Source organism: Microtus ochrogaster, linkage group LG9 (genome assembly GCF_000317375.1).
Source record: "Microtus ochrogaster isolate Prairie Vole_2 linkage group LG9, MicOch1.0, whole genome shotgun sequence".
In the NCBI taxonomy this organism is placed as follows: domain Eukaryota; kingdom Metazoa; phylum Chordata; class Mammalia; order Rodentia; family Cricetidae; genus Microtus; species Microtus ochrogaster.
The window spans coordinates 26,191,152-26,208,239 of NC_022034.1; the positions used below are offsets into that span (position 1 = coordinate 26,191,152).

Consider the following 17,088-nt stretch of genomic DNA (forward strand, 5'->3'; position numbering starts at 1 on the left):
ACTTTAATTGTTCTCAGACAGATGGTTAAAGCTCGACTACCTCACCCGCATATGCTAGGATAAAACCCGACTAGAGCGCCAAGAAAAAGATGATTGGCTGTGGGCCCCGAGAAGTTATACGGTTCCCCTAGCAAGAGCTGGGAAACCGCTGAATGTTCAGGTTTTGAAATATGGTTTTTGCATCGTAAAGAAAAAAGATTAACCTATCAGGGAGAACCGAGCACAGTCAATTACCAATCAAGAGCGGGAAAGGAGCCAAAGCCGGAGATACCTACGCACCACAGAGGACGTCATTCTTCAGCCTCTGCCAATAAGCCGCGGCAAGGGGCGGGGCAACAGGAGGATCGATTGCCCAAGAAAACAAACAATGTGTAGTACAACTGTTTAAACCCAGCCCTCGGCTCCGGATGCCCTGGAATGAGCTCCCGAGCAAGGCGTTCGTGAGGTGCTCCCGGCTTTCTTCGTCCAGGGGAGTTGGGGCCGGTTGTCTCCTTCCCAGCAGAGCAAAAGCTTCCCTCCCCAATAGCTCCCACGGGCTTCCAGAAAGCCCGCTGTAACTTCGCGCTATAGTTTACAGGAACAGCGAGTCGCCGGCTACCTGAGGGGGTGGGGCGGCGGCTGTGCGCAGGCGTTCTTGCCTGGTGGAGGCGTGGCCGAAACGGCCCGAGGAACCCTGGGAACTGTATTCCTCGCGTCCGAGAAACTAGTGCAGCTCCCGCGGTCTCTTGAACTACATTTCCCAGGATGCCTCGCGACCTCGGGGCGGGCCGTTTGGTTTGTTAATGAGTTCGAGAAAGCCGCGGCGCGGCCCACCAGGTTCCAAAACAAGGAAATGAAGGGGGGAGGCGGGACTGTGGGTGCCTGCGGGAGCCTCCGCCGCCACCGCGGAGGAGGAGGAGGCGGAGGAGGTGGCTGCCTCGGCCGCCGAGGAGTCCCTTGCTGAAGGCAGACCGCGGAACGGCGGGCGGCGCGCGCGAGCCCTAGCGGAGGCTGTTGGAGAAGTGGAGCGGCGGCGGCGGAGGGACTGAGTGGCGGCGGCCCCCGCGTCCCGGTTTCTCTATGGGGGAAGCAGACAATGGATTATGATTTCAAGGCGAAGCTGGCGGCGGAGCGGGAGCGGGTGGAGGATCTGTTTGAGTACGAAGGGTGCAAAGTGGGACGCGGCACCTACGGGCATGTCTACAAGGCGAGGCGGAAAGATGGGTAAGAGCGCGGGCGGGGGAGTGGGCTCGCCCGGTCCCCGCCGCTGCGGCGATCCGGAGGGCTGGGTGGGTCGGAGCCCACGGGGCGAGGCGGCGTGGGTCGGGAAGCGGAGTCCCGGGGCCGACTCGGGGACACTTGTACTGCCGCCCCCCGCTGGCCGGTCGCGCCCCTCGAAGTCGTACAGCGCAGCCCCGTCGGGGGCGTCGGTCCCGCCGCGACTCGCCGCCGCTGCGTGCTTATAGCGGGCGACGGGACCCGGTGGAGACCGCGCCTGGAGGTGGAGTTGAGAGGTCTGGTCCCGGGGGACTCGCAGAGGTCTGGGAGGGCTTGACTAAAGAGTTACCGCTATGGCCCTGTGCTGGTGACGGTCGTAGTGGAACTTCCAATCGGCGCAGCGCCTTCCCGGGGCGGCTGTTTGAATGTTCGCGGGGGCGCCGCCCGTGTGGTGGCGGCGCGCTTGGGTCCTAGCAGGCCCTTGGGGGTCTGACTCCCTGGGCGCTGTCAACCCAGCCAGCATCCCTGTGACTTACCTGCGGACTTCCTGATACTGACAGCTCACCTGCTTCCGATTCCACGTCCTAAGGTCCTGAACTCAGCAGTCTGAAGATGGAGAGATAACTGATTACTACAGGCATTTGGTGTTCTTTAGTGCCTGCCTTTCCTGCTTTCCTGCCTCATGGCTATCTTAGGCATTCCCCCACCCCCCTTTAAGACAAGGTCTCTCTGTGCACTCCTGGCTGGCCTGGAACTCAGAGATCCTCCTGCCTCTGCCTCTCAAGTACTGTGATTAAAGGCGTACGCCACCACATCCGTCCCCCCCCCCCTTTTTTTTCTTCAAGAAGAAATCTTGAGTATTGTATCCTCCTGTTAAATGACTGTGAGCTTTGGTAGTGTATATCGAGAACCTAGACCATCAAGAACAGAAAACTGAGTCACAGACTCGGACCTGAACCACAGATTCTTAGGAGTTGAGGGAAACTATAGGAATCTCTTGGGAAGCATTTATGGATTGTTTTATTAGTAAAAGACAAACTTGATAATGTATCGCGATGTCTTCTTCAGGCCAGAGCAGGACGGGTAGCACCTGCTTCTGGCGTACAGATGGTGGGTTTAAAGCCTGTTGTCTCCTTGGTCCCATCTCGGAAGAAATTCCTTTTCCCTGGGTTCTGTAACTAGGAGAAACAGTCTCCGACGCTAAGGACTGTCAGACTATACAAAAGAGTTTTTAGGATCGTAGTGGAGCATTTTGAAAAGCAGATTGTCACCACAATCTTAGATTTGAAGTGCTAATTAGGGTGCCTTCTTCACACTCCTGTAATTTGATTGGTTGGGTAAAGAACTCTAGCATCAAAGTAGGCAGTGTACATGCTAATTTTATAAGAGAAAAAAAGCATAAGCGTATGAAGTGTTTCATATACAGTGCTCTGAAGATTAGAAGTACTGTCCAGGTTTCCAGGATGATTACTGTTGCAGGTACAGCCATACAGGCCAAGCTACTCAGCCGAAGGAGTTGTTTCTTTTAATTACCATGTGTCCTTGAGCGCTCATCAGGAGCTGTAGGGTACTATAATTGACTTGTACTTTGTCTTTGGAGTACCCACTCTAATGGTTAAATTGGTATTCCAGTGGGAATCCTCCCTGGGATGTTTGAGAAAAGCAAATCCAGTGCTACTGTTTGGACATTGTTACAAAATAATTGAAGTGGATCTCCCCTCCCTTCCATGCTAACTTTGTAATACACTTCATCTAGAATTAAAAAACCGTTTTAATTTAAAATATTTTTATTTTTGCCTGGAAACTTTGAGAAAATTTAAAAATATTCTGATTTTGAATTTCATTGAATGACGGAACTTGCAACAAAACCCATTGCCCGCCTGCTTCTACATGTTTTCCATTATGTCTCTCTAACAAAGATCTTGATTTAAATGCACTTTTTTCTTGAGTAAAATTGATAAATCAGATAAATAAAATAAGGTCAGTTGTATGTTCAAGGTAGAATTTAAAAACAGCAGCAACAACAATAACAAATGATTTATAGGCAGAGGCAGGCAAATCTCTTTGAGTTTGAGGCCAACTAGGTCTACAGGTCGCGTTTCAGAACTGCCAGGGCTACACAGAGAAAGTCTGTCTTGAGAGACAAAACAAAATAAAAAACCCTCAAACCAGACAACCCCCTAACCCCAAAACCAAAAAATTCCTACTTAGAAATACTAGTTCAGACCACTGTATCACATGTAAAACAAACCGTGATAGGTTTTATTTATCTTATTTTTCTTGGATTGAGTGTTGGTCTCGATTCCTGGATTTACACTAAACACCCAAATCTCTTGTTGTGGGCTGCTGGCGGGATTAGTTTTATGTTTATTACTAATCAGCAGTTTGAAAGAACAGAAGGTTTTGGTGATGGTTCTCAACAGTGGTGCAGATTTGCTTAGTAAAAGATTTTACCCTCTGATCATTGTGAAGTACTGTTCACCTCTTTTCAGGTTTGATTTTGGTAAACTCTGGGAAAAACAGTAATGCTTAATGCTTGATGCTATCGTAGGGAGCAAGGGAGATGTGGGCCTGCTCGAGAGAAATGACTTCAGCATATATAGCACTCTCTATGGTTATATCCACACACTAACATATATAAACAAAAAATGGTTAGGTCTTTAGAATAATGGAAGACATAACCCTCAGTAGAAAAACCTTTGCTTAAGCTTTAGTGATAGTTTACACACAGTCCTTCAAAGTGAGATTTTTAATATAGGCTGTATCATGCAGTGTAAATTTATAGCAGGCTAGGAATGCAAGATGTGTCTGGTTTTTTAATATTTAATTGGTGCATAAAGATTTACATACTGTGTGGTACTAGATGATGTTTTGATCTATATATTCATTGTATACTGATTAAATGAGGGTAAAGGTGTCTCCTTGAATATTTAATGTGTCAAAAACACTCAAAATTCTTGTTTCTAGCTTACTTGATCATGTTGGATATCATGATTATATACAGTTTCTTTGCTGTACAACATGGCACCAGGGTTTATTTCCTCCAAGGTTTTATTTTCCTTTAATAAAGTTTTTGCTCACTAATTATTTTTGTTTGTTTAGAAGGAAAAATTGATTCCCTTTAACGAAAACAATCAGACTTGGGCCCTCAAGATGGCACGTCGGGTAGAAGGACCTGTTGCCAAGCATGGGGCCAAAGTTGGCTCCTGGGGATGCACATGGAGGAAGGAGAGAACCGTTTCCACAAAGTTGTCCTCTGACCCCTACGGCTGTGGCATGTGGGCGCCCTCTCCCCTGAGGCATTCAAAGTAAATAAGTGACTAATAAAATAAAATCAGGTTTACCTAAAATTCACTTTTTAGAAATATTTTGTGTGGACTCTGGCGTCCATCTGGAGGTCAGGAGACAGCTCACTGCTTCTCATCTATCTTTATCTAGTCCTGGGGCTGAATTCAAGTTGTGCTCCTGGCATTATCAGACCTTCACCTGCTGAACCATCTTGTTGGCCCAAATTTATTTTTGCTGTGGATAAATCTAGGGCCTTGAGACTACTAAGCATGCAGTCTGCTCTGAGCTGTGCTTCCAGCTCCAGGATATTTTAGATTTTTTTTAGTCTGAGTGAGAAGTCATGCAGTTTTTCTTTATTAGTAGAAAGTTCTAGGCTGTGCTGGGGATGTAGCTGAACTGGCAGAGTGCTTGCCTAGCACCCCGAAGGCTCTGGGTTGTACACCACGTAAACTGGTTTTGTAATCCCAACTCCTAAGCATGTGGAGCCAGGAGGATCACAAGTTCAAGACCATACTTGGCTATATATGTCTCAAAAAACAAAACAAAACAAAACTGAACATAAAAATTTATAGTTACAAGCCTGAAGACAATGCTTTTCTAGTTGGGAACACTTTTAATAAAAAGATATTGTTGCCGGGCGGTGGTGGTGCACGCCTTTAATCCCAGCACTCTGGAGGCAGAGGCAGGCGGATCTCTGTGAGTTCGAGACCAGCCTGGTCTACAGAGCTAGTTCTAGGACAGGCTCCAAAACCACAGAGAAACCCTGTCTCTAAAAACAACAACAACAACAACAACAACAACAAAAGATATTGTTAAAATGTCTTTTCATTAAAAGGGCCAGAAAAACCTGATGCCACAGCATAGAGTTCTGTATGAACACTTGGCCTAATGTGAGTTGCATTTCCAAGACTAAACACAAAGTTTTTTGATTCATGTTTTTGAAAGGGACTTAATTCAGTGGTTCTCAGCCTTCCTAATGATGCAGCCCTTTAATACAGTTCTTCATGTCGTGGTGTCCCCCAACCATAAAGTTATTTTCATTGCTGCTTCATAACTAATTTTGCTACTGTTATGAATTGTAATGTAAATATCTGATATGCAGGATGTCTGATATGTGACCCCTGTGAAAGGGGTCACAGCCCATTGGTTGAAAACCTCTGGTAATTAAAAATGAAATGGCTGCCAGGGCTCTTAAGGAATTTGAGTTCTTTTCTGTGAGTTGGAGGCCAGCCTGATCTACACAGTGAGTTCCAGGCCAGCCAAGGCTACACAAAGAAATCCTGTCTAGAAAAACAAACAAACAGGAAAAAGTTTCGGTTTTGTCTTAAGGTTTCAGATGAGTGGTGTGTGATGTTTTAATGTGTCATGAAGTCCTTCACAAGTAGATGTAAGTACTTGTGGGTATACACGGGCAAATAGTAGGTGCAGCCGCATCTGCCTATTTTGAGTGGCGTTTTCACAGTTGCTTGGTAGATGAGCATGTTTGCCTTTTTATTGGTGGCTTCTGGAGGCTGAAGAGTGGTTAGCTCTGTGATAATAGTATCTTCCAACTGTCAAGGACTTTAGACCATCTAGTCTGACTCCCCTTTTTTGCACATGGGAAACTCAGAGCTCTGAGAGGTTGTTGAGCCCATTGTCACACAGCACTTAGGAAGCCTGCGGTCTAGATAGGAATTCTTGTATTTTGTGGTACATTTTCCTTCCTAATGAGAAGCAAGCCAAAAAAGCCAGTTTGCCTCTAGCTTTGGTAATTTTATTCTGAGCACTCCTTTCATGAGAAAAAAAATGTACCCATACCAGAAATATGGAAAAAATGACATGAAAAGGGTATTTATAAAAGGAGTGCAGAGGAGGAGGCAGCATTCAGGGTAAAGCTCGGCACTTGCACAAGATTCCAGATTCAATCCTCAGCGCAAGGCAAACAACAGAAGAGACTGTGTGCCTAGCTGCTTCTGCTGTCGCTGCTGTAGGCCATTATTCGCTGTGCGGCAGCGGGATTGGGGTCTGCCTTCAGTCTTTTCTCACTGTGGACAGCGATCCAGGTCGCTGCCATTGTCTTTTCCTGAAAATTAAGTCAGGCATATTTTATTTTTGTTTGGGAAAACTGTATATTTCTTATGTCCTACAGGATCAGATCTACTCATCAGTACCTTAATTAGGCATCGAAGACATTTGCAATGAGATCCTGACCAGTTCCCTGATTCACTTTCTTAGTGCTGGACTATGTTTTCTAGGACTTAGGTCTTTCGTGTCTGACATTTTAACTAGAATGGGGTTGTCATTGTCCCAATCTCTTTAGCCTCACTATCTGCCAATTCTTGCTCATGCTTCAATACCCATCTCTCTGCTTTCTTCCAGAAGTCTTTCCGTAGTCACTCACTGAGCTCAGCTATGCGTCGCTTCCTCCTTCCCGATGTAGCATCACTATAAATGATGTTACAGTCTCTCAGAAATTGTTAGCTTCAGTGTCTGCTTCAGGGTTGAGTACACACACAATCAAAACTTATGCAAGCTGTGTGTGTGGCACATACTTGTAATACTACCCATCACTCAGAAGCTGGAGGCAGGGGAGAAACACGGCTTCAAAGCCCAGCCTGGGTCTCATAATGAGACTTTGTTGGAAACAAACACAAATTGTTGAATTTTTAAAAGTGCCGCAAATTGGAAAACGTGTTCTCTTAACCTTAAGAACAGATTGAAATTATATATATGGGTGTACACACATACACACATATACATAAAACATGCATACATGCATGTACCTATGTATGTACATGCACATACGTATGTGTATATAGTATACACATACACATCTGTACACATATAATAAATACATACACAGTACATAAATACACATAAGGTATATAACACATGTATGCATAAAAACCATACATAATGCATGTGTACATATATATATATATACTCACAATATATACATTGTATATGTGTATAGTTTTTTGAGACAGGATCTTACTGTGTAGCTCTGGCTGGCTTGGAACCTACATGCAGATGCGGCTGGCCTTTGACTTACAGAGAACCGTCTGCCTCTACCTTCTGTGTGCTGTGATTAAAGACATGCACTAATAGGCCTGATTTTCCCCCCAGTGACTGTTTGAAATTGAAGTGGTGATGTTATATGAGAGAGGTGACTAGATATATTTCTATAGCATTAACCAGACCCAGCTATTTTAGACTAACCTGAACTTGAACGTCTGATCTCTTCCCCACCTTTCAGTGCTAGGGTTATAGGCACAAGTCCCAACACCTGGTTAATGTAGTAGCTGGAGGCAAAGCCAAGGCTTTGTAAGCCTAGGCTGACCCAGTAGCAACGTAGCTACTACATTCCCAGCTCTCTAGCTCTAAGTCAGTCAGTCAGTCAGTCAGTCAGTCAGTCAGTCAGTCAGTCAGTCTCTCTCTCTCTCTCTGTTTATATAATTTTTTCCCCTAAGGAGTTATACCTTTAAGCTGCCTCCCTCCATTTTGGGACAAAGGCTTGCTGTGTAGCCCAGGCTGTTTTTGAACTCGCCATCCTCCTTGTTCCAGACTCCAGAGTGCTGGGCCTGTAGGCGCATACTATCTATCATACCTTACAGTTTCTTTTAATAGATGTTGAGAAGGAAAATAGTTATTTTGAAATAGTAAGCATTTTCCCTCTTCGACCAGACCAGTTTTTGCTAGACTGTGAATTCTGTCTTCTGTGCTTTTAATAGCAATTTTATAGCAATGCTTAGGAAATGTCAGCACTCATATATTTTAGGAATTCTTTTTTGATGTTACAGATTTATAGTAAAAATTATTTTTAGCATTTAGTAAATGAGGTAAACATTGGTTTATATTATATAGCTTACTTTTTGTAATACAAACTTTCAAAAACTTTATTTTTGAGGCCTAAGGGAAATAATTTTTCAGTGACTTTTGATAGAAGCAGTAGTCAGCAAACTATGAAAGAGCAGATATATTTAGATCTTGTGCAGCCCCTCTCAGTTGTGCTGACCTACAGTTGAGTTTGAAGTAGATTGATAAGACCAATGTTGTAGATACTGTAAAAGGAGCTGCGCCAGCTTAGACATGAATTGAAGATTCTTAATTAGTATTTCAAAACAAAGTATTTTGTGGGCGGAAGAGGTGGTTTAGCAGTTAAAAGCACTTTGCTACTCTTCCAGAGGACCCAGGTTTAATTCCTAACACCCACATAGTGGCTCATAATCATCTGTAACTCCAGCTCCAGGGTGTCCCATGAACTCTTCTGGTCTTCATGGACACCATCCATGGATGTGGTACACATAGATACATGTAGGCAAAACTGATACCCAGAAATTAAAAAATAGATCTTTTAAAAAAGTATTTTGTAAAGTAAACAACATGCTTATTTAATAGTTGCCAAGGACATGAAAAGTAGGCAGGGTGACAGATCTTCCTGTCACACATTTTCTTCTCTGGAGATAGCTTCTAGATGGGTTTTCTTTTGTATCTATATTAAATGGGCCATTTGATATGATAAATGCTGTGGTCTGTATATTTCTCTTCTTAAACTTCTACAACTTGAAGATTGATCATTGCATGTTTTAGGTGCAGAATGGCTTGTTAATAGTCTTACTGTTTTCTAGTTTGTTGTCTTGTTTTGACTGTCCCTCTTGATGAAACGTTAGGGTTGTTTTAGTACTGATGCTAGCAAATATCCTAGTAAGTGCAATTTTGCATATTAATATAGCTGAAAGTTAAATTCCTAGAAACTCTTTACCTTTGGAAATAATGACTTGAAATTGTTTGCTAATACTGTGATGTACAAGATACACATCTAAAGACTGGAGATTAAGAAGTGGCTTTAAAGATCCTCATAAGGACAAGTGATGAATTATTTGCTTGTGCATTACTTTTAGATGTTAATGTTTTAGTAGCATAGAGTTTTAACTAGAATGGGTTTTAAAATATGGTGCAGGTAAGTATTGATGAAGGAAGTATTTTTTACTTTTTTGTCACTTATTTTGGGACTTGATATACTGGATAAATAGGTTAATATATGATAATAAATGAACCTGTTTTTGAAAAATAATATACATACAGTCAGGGTTAGATGTTGCTATAGACTGTTCATACTTAAGATATAATAGTTTGACATTTTCTTGGTGGTGTCATTAGGGTAAGAGTACTTAGATCTTTTTTGCATCTTAAAAGCTGAATTTTCCTTGGTATGGTACACACCTTTAATCCCAGCAGTGGAACATAGAGGCAGGCGGGTCTCTGTGAGTCCAGCCAGGTATATTAACAAGTTCCAGGCCAACCAGAGCTGTGTAGTGAGAATTTGTCTCAAAAACAAACAAACAAACAAACAAACAAACAAACAAACCCCAAACCCAAAGATCACCCCACCTCGGTGTTTGTTGTTTTGGTGTTGAGGCTATGCAATGTTAGTACTCCCTTTTGGTGCTAAAATAGAGTGACAAGAAATGCTATTTTTAGAGTTCATTTTAAAGTTAAGTAACTAACTCAGCCATTTCTTAAAAATAGTGTTTTTGGTCTGGAACCATGCAGAGTTAGCCGATGATGCTATTTTAAAGATTTTGTCCATGTATAAATAGCTGAGACTCCGACACTTCCTGGAATAGCTGTTTGGAGCATGCACCATGCAGGATAAAAGAGAGCCTCAAGAGAGGTGACAGGATGTAATTCAGAATACGGGTGTGCAGCAGTCAATTTTTTAAATTGAGGTTTGAGTTCTACAGGCCAGCAGAGAAATAAAAATTTTCAAAGTCCCCAGATAATTGATATTCTCATAAAATATCCTTAATTTCAAATATAGTAAGTCCTCTCTTATGGTACTGGGGGATCAAACAAATATAGTAAGTCTTACTACAGGAAAAGCACAGCTTTCTTGTAGAGACTTTAAATGCATTTTCTATTTAAAAATAGAAAAGAAAAGAGTAGTTTATAATACAATACTGTGTTCCAAACACAGCTTTGAATTTATGTTTGCTGTGCCCCTTGTACATGTGGGTTTGCCATAATCCTCAACTGCATAAGGGCCACATGAAGTTTGCCCCGTGTTGTTGAGGTGAGATGTTTGCACAGCCTTGGGATCCTTTGTTTAGCAGCCCATAGGTAGGTACATAGAACATTTCAAAGAAAGTCATGTAAACACATCGCATGGAAGCTTAAAAGCATTGGCTTTCTTCAGTGCTTTAAGTCACTTTAGAGAGACAGTAGCAGTAACCATACTGCAGGACAGGAATGCTGGCCAAGCCCCAGAGCTTTTGGCATGCCTACTTGAGGTTCTGGGTTTGGTTCCCAGCCCTGCAAGAAAGAAAAAACATTTTTTACACGCAAAATGAAAAAGTAAGCTAACTTTTGAGAAAAGCAGTGATGCTGCATGCAGCTCTTGAGTTGCTGGTGAGCATATTTAGCTTTTCCTTTTTTTAAAGGTTTATCTGATTTGTATGTATATATGCTGCGTATGTAGGTGCCCTTGAGACTAGAGGAAGACCTGGAGCTTGGTAGAGCTGGAGTGCCAGGTGCTTCTGAGCTACCCGACATAGGTCTTTGGGGAGAGTATCAGCAAGCTCCCTTGAACTGCTGAGTCATTGTTCTAGCACCCCCTGTGACCCCTTAAAGAATTGTGTGTGTGTGTGACTGTGAGCACATGTGCCATGGTGCATATGTGGGGGTCAGAGAACAACTTGGATATATCCTTTCTTGCCTTCTCTCATGTGGATGCTGGGGTTGAACTCATGTTGTCAGGCTTGGGGTGAGACCTTTAGCCTGAGCCATGTCTGCCCTTGCCTCTTGAGTTTATTTTACAGTCATTTCAAAAATAAGAATGCTTTGTGGTAATAATGGCCTGTTAGCCCAGCACTCAGTTGGTGGAGGAGGATCCTCAGTTCAAGGACAGTCTGGGTTACTGAGCAACGTGCTGCTTGTTTCTCAACAACTGTCCTTACCACCACCAACCAGTAAAAAACTTTCCAGCAAAAAACCCATAATGAGTCCACTTGGTGTGTAAAAGTTTTAATCCAGTTTTCCAGCAGCTAAGAACTTACCTGTCTGTCTAGGCCAGTGGGTCTCAGTCTTCCTAATGCTGCAACCCTTTAATACAGCTCCTCATGTTGTAAATTACCCCAGCCATAAATTTATATTTTCCTTGCCATGTCATGACTGTAATTTTGCTACTGTTATGAGTCCTGTAAACGTGTTTTCTGATGGTCTTGGGTGTCTTCTGTGAAAGGATTGTTCAACCCCAAGGGCGTCGTGACCCACAGGTTGAAAACCACTGGTCGTGATGTTAAATATTCACACATATCTTTGATAGACTTTGCCTTGAGTGCTTGCTGTGCTGTGCCATGCCGTGCTCAACTGCACTACTGTGGTGTCCCTAAGTAATAGGAAGTTGTCAGCTCCATTGTGTTATGGGACCACCAATATGCGTGATTTATTATTGATTGAAATTTCATTATGCAGTCACGCATGACTAATAGGAAAATGTACAGAACCAGTGTTGTTTGTTGATATTTTAGTGGAAATACTTTTATTTTTTTAAAATTATTAAATATAGCTGTATATAGTTTGCTGTAAACTATAGTTTGAAAACCAAACTTTCAACAGTGCAGTTGTACATAAAATGTAAAATGACTTCTCAGAAGTAAACAATACTGTTAACCCTCTTATTTTATTCTATTGCTCGGGATCAGACCTAAGGCTTTGGAGTGCCAGTGAGATGTCTTGGCTGGTAGAAGTTCTTGTGGTTGAGCCACAAGGTGGGAAGAGACATTGAATCTTTTGACTTCCATGCATGTGTGTGGCACATGCACAGCCACACCCATACACAATAAATAAGTAAATAAATATGGTGATTAAAAAAGCCTAAGACATCGTGCAATGTTGATAACTACATTGAGCTGCTATCCCAGCCTTTAGCAGTATAACTTTAATTAAAACTTTATTACCCTTCTTTGTGTGTGCACTCACGCCTGTGTGCTTTAGGTTGTAGATATTCTAAGTACTTATATGTGTAAAAATGTACTTTATTTTCATACTTGGTTGACAAGTTTGGCTGTGTGTAGAAATTTTAGAATTATTATTAAAATTTTTTTCTAGTACAAAACTACTGCTTTGTTTTTTAGAATACGTCATCCATGGGACATTTATTTGAAACTTTTTTTATTCATTTATGTTATTTATTCTTCTCTCATACATTATATCCTGACCTTAGCCTCCCCTCCCTCCACTCCTCCTTATTCCCTCTCCTGTTTTTATTCTTTAAAGAATTTTCAGTTATTTATGACTCTGCCTCTTAGAGATGTCTGGAAGGCCGGAATCTTCCCATCTGCCTTGCCTCCGGTGTCTGTAGTGCTGTTGCTTATTGGGTTGATGACTCGGCACTAATTTGAACTTGAGAGGTTAAATTTGTAATGAGCAGTTTTAGTCTTGTGCTTCTCATCTTCTGCTCTGGTTAGGGAGCCTTTCATGAGCCCCTTCTTTTGTTTGTGAATACGAGGGGGACATTATAGAGTGCTGTTTCCGACAGGCTCCAGTAGCTCAGGTGGCCTCCGGCCTGCTATTTGGCCAAGGGCGGTCGTCAGCTGCTCATTTGGCCTCCTCTACCTCCTAAGTGCTGAGATTACAGGCAGAATTCTTGTGTCCTGCTACTGCTGGGATTGTTTCTTCATGTTTTCTTCTTCAGGCTTATGTGTTGACCAGCATTCTCTTCTTTCTTGACTTTTCCTTCAGTGCCTTTTGAATTCGTTGTCAGTATTCAGTCCTCACACTTCTGTATTAGAGATTTTTCCTGTAATTTCCCAGGTTACCAATTTGGTCTTTAGTGGGGCCTGGAATCTTATTTATTATGACTAAATTCAAGATTCTGAACTTCTGTTTTAAGAGTTTCCAGTGTCTTGTTGCTATAAGCAGTTCTTTAATTTTTTTCATAAGTAGCTTTTAAATAAATTTTTAGGTGTGTTGTGTGTGTGTGTGTGTGTGTGTGAGAGAGAGAGCGCGCTGGTGGTGTGAGGATTGAGCATGCTCATGACATACTGGCTTGCATGTGGAGGTTAGAGAACAGCTTTCGGGAACACGCTCTCTTCCACTTGCTGAGGATGTTTCCTTCTGCTGCTGTGCAGCACAGGCTAGGCTAGTTGGCCTGCAAACATTCTTTACCTCTGCTAGGAATTCTTTTCTTATGTTGTTGGGTTTCATTTGTTTAGTATATTGAGACAGGGTCTCATTATTTAGCCCTGACTGGCCTGAAATTCACTAGGTGTCCACAAGCTATCCAGGATGCAGAGATCCAATTGTCTCTGTCTCTCGAGTGCTGGGCTTCAAGGCATATGCTACCAGTTAAGGAATTCTTCAGTAGATCTCTTTTTATCTTTTATTGCCATATATTTTTCTTTTTTCCTTCTTAGGTTTTCTTATAATCTGATGCTACACTAAGACAGTAGGAATGTTTTTCTATTTAACTTTCAGAGATATATGTATTTCACTTACTAATATCTAGGGCCTTTGAGTGGCTGAATTACGCCTGTTTAAGTGCTGTGCTTCCTGCAAATTAGATCTTTGTATTTTCTAAAAGTTTTCTTGTTTAAATGACTAACAAGGAAGGGACAGTTTTGTTTAATCCCCTGCACATCCAGAAAAGGTGGGGCAGTAGAGGCGGGTTGTGTTAAACAGGTGTCATGATAGAAAGGACTGGCACAGTAGTGAAAGGGTTAGATCACATAGTAAAGACAGTCATGTTACAAAACTCCTATGATAGGAATGATAGAAATTCCTGTGGTAGGAGTTTCTGAGTGGTCTCCGCCTGTCCACATTTCCGTCCACCAGCCCGTCTACAGAGCTAGTCCTGTTTTTGCCAGTCAGGGTATCCATTCTCTGTCTGCCTTCTGCCTGTGGATGCATTATTCCTTGTAATTGTTCTTCCATTTGTGTCAACTAATTTAATTAGAACTTTACTGCAGTCCACTTGATTCCTTCCGTGAACCAAGTATTGTGGCACAGATATAACACAAAGGCAAATGGGAGGTATAGTCTGTTTGCAACATCAGGATGTAATATACAGAACAAATTACTAATAACAGTTTACAAGGCATGGAGGGGTTCAACCCAGGGATTCACATTTGGGGAATATTTTGGAAAATATATTTGCTATGTATTTCCCACTTAGAATTGATAGACGTTTTACAGATGTGTGATCAGAAGAGCAGAGGCAATGAATTACTTGAAGGAACCTGCTTTCTGCACGTACCAAGGCGTTTGTATTTGTACATAGGGATGCAGAGCAATATGGCAGCATGCTAAGGCGTGAACAAGTTCAAGCTGTACAAAATGCCAGCATGGAGAGGGTGAGGTGGGCACGAAGTCCAGATGCCGAGGAGCTTTTGGTAGCGGTGGGGAGAGGGAGTCAGTTGTCTTTAATGGTGCAATGTTGGTCTGTTCATCAACTTGCGGCAGGCACTCACCTGTGAGTGGTTAGTTGGTCAGTGTAAACTGGATTTAGTGTCGGCCCGTGAGGGAACAAATGAGAACAGGGAATTGGGTAGGTAGGAAAATGGGGCTTGATGTGGGAGGAATTGGGCGGGAAAATAACACATCAAAACACAGTGTATGAAATTCTCCAAGATTTCATAAACCCTTTTTGTTTTAAAAAGAACAACATGTAAATTTCTGTATTGGAGAAAGCAAAGCCCTTTGTTTGACGCATGTGCGCTTGTAGTTCAGCTAGTCTACGGGCTGAGGAGGAGGCTAACTTCGGTCTGGAGTTCTGTGCCAGCCTGGGCAGCATACCAAAACCTTGTCTCTTAGGAAAGTTTAAACTATCATAAATGTATTAATTTACATATTATAAAAATCAGTATATGAAAACGACAGTAAGGAAAGCTAGGGATTTTTAGAAAAATCACGAAGAACATAGTTGAGTGTGGTAGTGCACAGCTGTACTCGGAATTCAGGGCCGAGACTGGGAGATCGAGTCCTGCCGGGTCACCTATCAAGGCGAAGTGACCTGACAAGACCAAACAAGGAAGGCAAATTACATGTGAGCACTCAGAGTAAGTACTACTAGTATTTTGGTCTATTTTCTTACAGTGTGTTTTAAAAATAATTATACATAAAATTCTGTGCAGCTACTTGGGAGACTGAGTCAGGAAGATCACTTGAACACAGGGTTTTGAGACCTGGGCTACATATTGAAACCCTATTTCAGGGGAAATTTTTTTAAAATATTTATTTATTTATTATGTATACAATATTCTGTGTGTATGCCTGCAGGCCAGAAGAGGGCACCAGGCCCCATTACGGATGGTTGTGAGCCACCATGTGGTTGCTGGGAATTGAACTCAGGACCTTTGGAAGAGCAGGCAATGCTCTTAACCTCTGAGCCATCTCTCCAGCCCCCCAGGGAAAAATTTTTGATAGAGGGGTGGAGAAATGCCCATTCAGTTAGAAGAAGTGCATACTGTTCCTGTAGAGAACCTGAATTTGGTTCCCAGCATCTATATCTGGTTCCTAGCACCCACTTTTGGGGGCTCACAGTTAGCTGTCTGTAACTCAAGCTTTAGGGGCTCTGAAGTCTCTGGCCTCCATGAACACCTTCATGCTTGTGCACATACTCACCTATGAATACACAATTGAAAAAATATAAATCAAAAAAGAAAAAGAAGAAGAGAAGAAAAGTTGGGTGGTTGGTGCATGCCTTTAATCCTAGCTAGTAGTCCTCAGGAGGCAGACGCAGGTGGACCTTTAAATTTAAGTCTGGTCTACATGGCAAGTTCCAGGCCAGACCCCGTCTCAATTAAGGAAAAAAAAAGATGCAATTCAGTGTGCTTTAGAATATTTACAGAGTTTTGTAAAATGCCTAATTCCAGAACATGTTCATCCCCAAAGGAGCCCTGGACCTTGGGAGTCCTTATTTGTTCTCTGCTCTCAATTCTGGCAAGTGCTATCTGCCTTCTGTCAGTGAATGATAAACAATCTGGCCTTTTATGACTGACCTACTTAACTCAGCTTATTTTCAAGGTATACCATGTGGCAGCATGTACTAATATTTCCTTTTGTGGGTGAGTAATAATACAGCCACATTTTGTTTATCCATTAATGAAAATTTGTTCTCTCTACTTTTTTGGCATTTAAGAATAATGTAAATATGTATACATATTTTTGTTTGAACATATGTCTTCATCTGTTCGAGCATATACCTAGAAAGTAGAATTGCTCAGACATATGGTAATTCCAATATAGAACTTTATGAGGATTTGACAAAATGCGTTGCACACTGGGTACACCACTGTACATTTTTACCTAGTGTTTATGTTCAATTTGTCTTTAAAAAATATTTCTAGTCTTTGAGTTTTATACATACATTCAGTGTATTTTGTATCTGTTTTAACTTCCTTCTCCTCTCGTGTTTTCCCAGATCACCTCGTCAGCTTCATATCTTTTTGGTCTCTGTCCCCATGTATGTCTGTCTCTCTGAATAGCTCTCTGAGTCCAGTATATGTGCAGGAGCATGGTTGACTTACTACTTCTGTGTTTTACTATTACTTACTATTCTCTGTTCATTGTAAGAACTTTGAATTTGTGTGTGTGTGTGTGTGTGTGTGTGTGTGTGTGTGTGTG

General features: G+C 42.3%; 1 protein-coding gene across 2 annotated transcripts in view; it reads left to right on the top strand.

Annotated features, from left to right (window-relative positions):
- Positions 1-804: 804 nt before the first annotated feature.
- Cdk19 (cyclin dependent kinase 19) overlaps positions 805-17,088 on the top strand; it is a 140,457-nt gene continuing 124,173 nt past the window's right edge. For both annotated transcript variants that reach the window (XM_005363552.2, XM_026787358.1), the window contains exon 1: positions 805-1,203. In XM_005363552.2, coding sequence (XP_005363609.1) covers positions 1,076-1,203 — 128 coding nt within the window. In that variant the 5' untranslated portion in view covers positions 805-1,075. The remainder of the gene's footprint in view (positions 1,204-17,088) is intronic.